At 32.8% G+C, this 6,000-nt stretch overlaps 1 protein-coding gene across 7 annotated transcripts in view; it reads right to left on the reverse strand.

The window, feature by feature from the left end:
- The window catches only part of LOC132098121 (endophilin-B2-like), a 320,795-nt gene extending 318,012 nt beyond the window's left edge, over positions 1-2,783 (reverse strand). For all 7 annotated transcript variants that reach the window (XR_009422838.1, XM_059504277.1, XM_059504276.1 and 4 more), the window contains exon 1: positions 2,630-2,783. Coding sequence is in view for 6 of the 7 variants with exons in the window: in XM_059504277.1 (XP_059360260.1) it covers positions 2,630-2,692 (63 nt within the window). In the remaining variant the exon portion in view is untranslated. The remainder of the gene's footprint in view (positions 1-2,629) is intronic.
- Between the last annotated feature and the right edge of the window lie 3,217 nt (positions 2,784-6,000).

The following is a 6,000-nucleotide window of genomic DNA, read 5'->3' on the forward strand; positions in this document are numbered from 1 at the left end:
AATAGATTATTCCAAAATGTTAAAATCACATAATGTTGGTGCGAATAAAACAAAGATGCAAAGTGTTTTCATTCATCTAATAAAAAAAATAAAAATAGGGTAATGATTCACATCTATATTTTTTTTACTTGAGCCAATGAAAAATAAATAACTATTGTCTCAAGTAAAATAAAATAAAATTATCTATAATAATAGATAATAATAATCATCTTATACAGAACTGATGTTTACTTCTGGCTTTTCAAACGTGTATGCAAGTTCTAATTTACAAAAAAATAAATAAAAAAAAATTTGTCACAGTTTAGTCCGTATCATTTCTCATCCAACACGTGAGAAGTTGATCTGAACATCTCTTCACGGTCTACTCGTGTTCAGGGTGCAGATCTGCTCGCGCAGCTTTAGTGTGCACAGGAAAGGGACTCTTATTTGTGCGCCAGTACACCAACGTCTGTTCGCTTCCTGCTATCTGTGCCTCAGACATGAAGCTCTGCATTTCCAGTGCTGAACGGCTGCCCGTGTCCTACGCACAGATTTCAAAATACTTCCTCACAAATTACATAGCGAACGATTACATGAAGTCTGTGCATGCGGGCGCACTACCGGAATAATCAGCCAAAAAAAGACCAAAAACCGGCCGATTGCCGATTGTGTATTTTAAGCAAAAACCGTCCGGTTCTGATTTATGGCCGGTCAACCGGTGCATCCCTAATAATAATGATAATAATAATAATAACAATAAATGTTTTTTTGTAGAAAATAAGATTGTTAAAATGATTTCTGAAGGATTGTGTGACTGAAGTAATGATGCAAAAAAATTAGTTTGAAAGTCAGCTTTGATTGTTCCTAATAAACTGTTTAACTGCTCCCTCAAGTGGATATTAAATTATGTTGTGGGATAGTTAAATATATTCTAAATAAACTACAAACATAAAAATATATATCGATTTATTTTGTCTTCACATTCTTTCTTGTAACTCCTCCCTCTCAGTGGCACAGATGACTGAAAGGCTCATTATGCAGCTCATTATGCAGGCCTTTGTCTTCTCAGGTGTAAATCACAATGATATTCATGATAGTTGACGCCTACTCGTATATGACTTTTACCAACAAAAAGTGTCTTAGAAAATTTAAATCAATATATTGTTTTCTGTAAGTGAGTAAACAAGATGATTTTCACATAATTTAGAAAGAAAAATTCTAGGCTACAAGCTCCAGTTCTCAAAAGTCCCGGGAACCAATGTTATTTATGTGTTTTGTTGCCTTATTCAAGTGATTTAAAAAAATGTGTTTTTCACTAACCACGCATAACATTTTTTTTCTCAAAAATACAATCATGTACATACTCTCCAACACTCCAGAGGGTTAAAATGTAATAAGTTGTGTAACTATTTAATAAAGTAATGTAACTGAATATATCTGAATACTCTTCAACGTTTTCAGTTGTACGACGCCGTCTTAGTGCCACGTTGAGAAAAAAAAAATTTAAGATTACGAGAATAAAGTCGTAATATTTTGACTTTATTCTCGTAACATTTCGACTTTATTCTCGTAATATTTTGACTTTATTCTCGTAACATTTCGACTTTATTCTCGAAACATTTCGACTTTATTCTCATAATATTTCAACTTTATTCTCATAATATTTCGACTTTATTCTCGTAATATTTTGACTTTATTCTCGTAACATTTCGACTTTATTCTCGAAACATTTCGACTTTATTCTCATAATATTTCGACTTTATTCTCATAATATTTCGACTTCAATCTCGTAATATTTTGACTTTATTCTCGAAACATTTCGACTTTATTCTCGTAATATTTCGACTTTATTCTCGAAACATTTCGACTTTATTCACAAAATCTCTCGATTTTATCGTAGCAGGCCTATTTCGACTTTATTCTCGTAATATTTCGACTTTATTCTCGAAACATTTAGACTTTATTCACAAAATCTCTCGATTTTATCGTAGCAGGCCTATTTCGACTTTATTCTCGTAATATTTCGAAGTCGACTTTAATATTGTAATCTTAGATTTTTTTTTTACGTGGCACTAAAACAGTGTCATACAATTGCTAATCGTTTTCAAATATGCAAACCTTACACAGTAACTTAGTTCTCAACACTGATTACTGTCGGACTTATCCAAATCCTTCATCACTTGAATTAAGATTGTAATAATTACATTTTACCTCCTTTGTAATTGTTATTTTCATAAGTAACTGTAATTTAATTACACATTTTTCTTCTCAGTAACTGTAACCGATTCCAATTACATTTATTTTGTAATTAAATTACGTGATTTAGTTACATGTAACTAGTTACTTAACGAACACTGAAAATAGTAACGGTCCCATAATAACGTTATATTTAAATACGCCTGATGTTCGACTAATCGATACCACTATTTAATTACCGTTTTATAACATACACTACATTAGTCACATGAATTATGTTCGAAACTAGATTTAATTGGGTTAAAATTCGATTTGTGATTTTATCTGTGAATCTCAGTTTTTGTGTATGTTAGCTAAACGTAGATGCGTGTGTCACGAGTTACACATCAACCGTCACTAGCACTCAGACTGCAGCGTTTAAACTCATAGTTATCCAGAAAAGGCACATTTTTACCTGAACGGCTCGTGAAAAGAATATCCCAGCATCTGTAGCGAATTTCCTCATGTTGAAATCCATGTTGTAAGCGGAGAAAGAGGCGGAATCACCGCGCTTCGCGGAGGCTAGTGTGTTCCTGTCTTCAACGGTTTCTTTGAGGCATGAACCGTTGTTAACTGTAGAGGGCGCTAAGCGGCTCACAAACACAATCCTCCATTAAGTCGCATTCAAATCTCAGTAAGGTTTTTGTCTAACTTGAAACATTTGTTCTGGTAAGAGTATGATCGTTTAAATCCGTTATCTTCTAACGATTAATAACTGATATATAAATAAAAATCATCTGCTGCGAATTATATTAAATGACTCTTAAATGACAATCGACTGTGATTGGTCCATTTTAGCAGCGCTGAGAAAAGTAATAGTCATCACGTGAGGATTCTCTGTTTCAGCTTTTGTCCTGATGATAATTAATAATAATAATTTACACCTGAATATGGACACGAAAAAACTTTAATATAAATGTAATTCATTAAGAAAAACACACAGTTAATAATAGGATAATTATTGTGTAAAATAATTGTAACTGACCAATTACAAGCAACTTCCGCCAATCCCCGCCTTTTTGTAGAGTCTATTCATCCAAATTGCCATTCTGCTTAGTGTATTTCTATGGGCTAGTCAGCCCACTGCTACGCATTATTTAAACAGCAATAGCTCAGTTGACTTGAGATTGCATGAATTTATGAAAATTAAGACAAAATCACAACTTGTAAAATCTTTGTTAAAGGACACATGCACACCCACTAATAAGAACTATGTATTGTTTTTTTTTTCCAATGCGCACCAACATGTTTACATAACCAAGGAAAAAGAAAGAAACTTGAGAGTTGAGAGTACATTCAGAAATAGCGTTCTCAAAACTTCATGGGAATGTTAGAAAAACGTACATAAAATATATATATATATTAGCATTTTATTTTATGTATTTATTTTTGTGATGGATGGATGGATGGATGGATAGATATTTTTAATATATACCATTTTTATGCTATTAGAAAAAACTAAAATGTGATCATTTTTAAATCATTTTAATAATCGCTAATGATCGCTAAAAATATTTTGCAATATATACAATTTTTATATGTTATGCTATTATACTTTTTACCAAATTATATATTATATAATGTAATCATTAACTGTAAGAACCTTTTTTCAAAAATATAAAAAAAAAAAAATGTATGAATACTACAACACAGTTTCTTAAACTTTATTAAAATCACATTTAAGATTCACAAAAATAGTGCGTTACATACAAACACAAGTGATTTTCACAGAAATAACAGATATTTCTTAAGTTGTAGGTCTATCTCATTAATGCAGCTTTAAAATGTTAGCTTATTTGTAAGAGATACGTAGGGCTTGTGCATTTTGTGCTCTTTAACTCACTCCAAAGTTCAAGAACAAGTGAAGATCTCAGTGTTTGGTGCCGAAGAGATGAACGTCATTCTGCTTGAGTGATCCAAAGTGAAACTATAGTGTTTAGTCCTAATGTTGTGATTTAGAAAGTGCTAAAATGAATGCCAATCTGGAGTATGTTCAGATTATAAGAAATGAGAGAACTCCTGTTTTAAAGATTAAAGAGAATGGAAATATATGAATAAAGCAGTCAAAGACTTGTACAAGCACTCGGTTCACATGAGCAGCACCAAAGAGTCGATCACAGCTTATCGAGAAACACAAAACACACTTCATCTGCAGCAGAAGCATGTGTTTCTGAAAAACTCCAGCACAATCTGTATCAGTGATTGTTTTGTGAAGGAAAATAACCAGCCAGCTGGTTCTAGGGAATCGGAGTTCCTCTCAACTGGAAAACTTTCATACTTTCACTTTAGTGATAAAGACCAACTTTACTGTCCTGATATTTTGATCTTCGGTGCATCGGTGCTGCCACTGACTGCATTAGACTCACACTAAACATCAACAGCTGGACATATAGCTTCTCCCAGAAAACAGTTTCTTACAGAAGCTGGATTTAGAAATATTAGCTATTTTGTTTTTAGTTGTATGCAGTTTGGGCCCCAAAAGTATTTGGGTGAATGTCATGAAACGTCACAAAAAAAAAAAAAAAAAAAAAAAAAAAAGTCTAGGTCATATTTTTTATCTCAAAATCTGAATTTACTGAGAAAAGGAAGACTATTATTAGTCTTATTAGCAAAATAATAATAATATTGAAAAAATAATAATAATAAAACGAAACAAATGATGATAATAATAATGTGAAAAATTAAAAATAAAGCAATTATTTAAATCAAAATAATCAATGTGAATACAGAGTGATGGTAATAAAAAAAATGTTAAAATAAAAATAATTAATAATGATAAAATATAAATCTAAAGGAACAGTTAAGGAACAAATGAGAATTTGCTGAAAATGTACGCATCCTCAAATGTAGACGAGTTTGTTTCTTGAATATGGAAATACACAAATGCTTGTGTCTTCTCCAGATGTTCACTGATGGACTGGAGTGCTGTGGATTATTGTGATGTTTTTATCATCTGTTTGGACTCATTCTGACGGCACCCATTCACTGCAGAGCATCCATTGATGAGACACTGATGCAATGCTACATTTCTCCAAATCTGATGAAGAAACAAACTCATCTAGATCTAAGATGACCTGAGGGTGAGCACATTTTCAGCAAATTTTCATGTTCAGGGGTAAAATATTCCTTACATTTTTTCTAAATTTGAAAATCTCTTTATAAAGAAAGAATTTCTTCTCATGTTGATTTTGAGGTTTAATGTGACCGGGACAGTTTTGGTTGAGATTCTCTTGTAAAGTGCTTTTTTATTAGCTGGTTTTATAACACTAGAATCTGTAGGGAAGGAGTTTAGTGTTGCACAGCAACAAGTTTAAAGATGAGAGGAAAACCCAAGACCGAGGAAAAGAGCCAGCAGACAGGACGTCCTGTGGGTCAGAGAACATCTCTGGTCCTTTCACAGCACTCAGACCGGCTGGTGCTCCAGGAAAAGCCCACCTATCAGCCCAATCATGTCAAAACTTAGTGTTCAATGCAAACAATAAACATGGCATCAGACTCGGACGATAGCGAAACGCAAGTACACTTACAGATGTGAACGAAGACAAAACACACACAAAGGACATAAATGTGCAGCTGCACTCAGTGGGATACACGGAAGCCTGTTTCCAACACCGTATAAAAACATAATAAAAGGAAATTGCCACTTTTTAATTTCACAATTAGGGCTTTGTTTCTTGCAATTCTGACGAAAAAAAAAAGTGAAAAAATTGTGATGCAAAAAAAAAAGACTTTACGCCTCGGTCCTGAATTGATGTCTTGCAACTTAGATTTTTTTTTGTTTCCACC

This window comes from Carassius carassius, chromosome 21, assembly GCF_963082965.1.
Source record: "Carassius carassius chromosome 21, fCarCar2.1, whole genome shotgun sequence".
Lineage (NCBI taxonomy): Eukaryota > Metazoa > Chordata > Actinopteri > Cypriniformes > Cyprinidae > Carassius > Carassius carassius.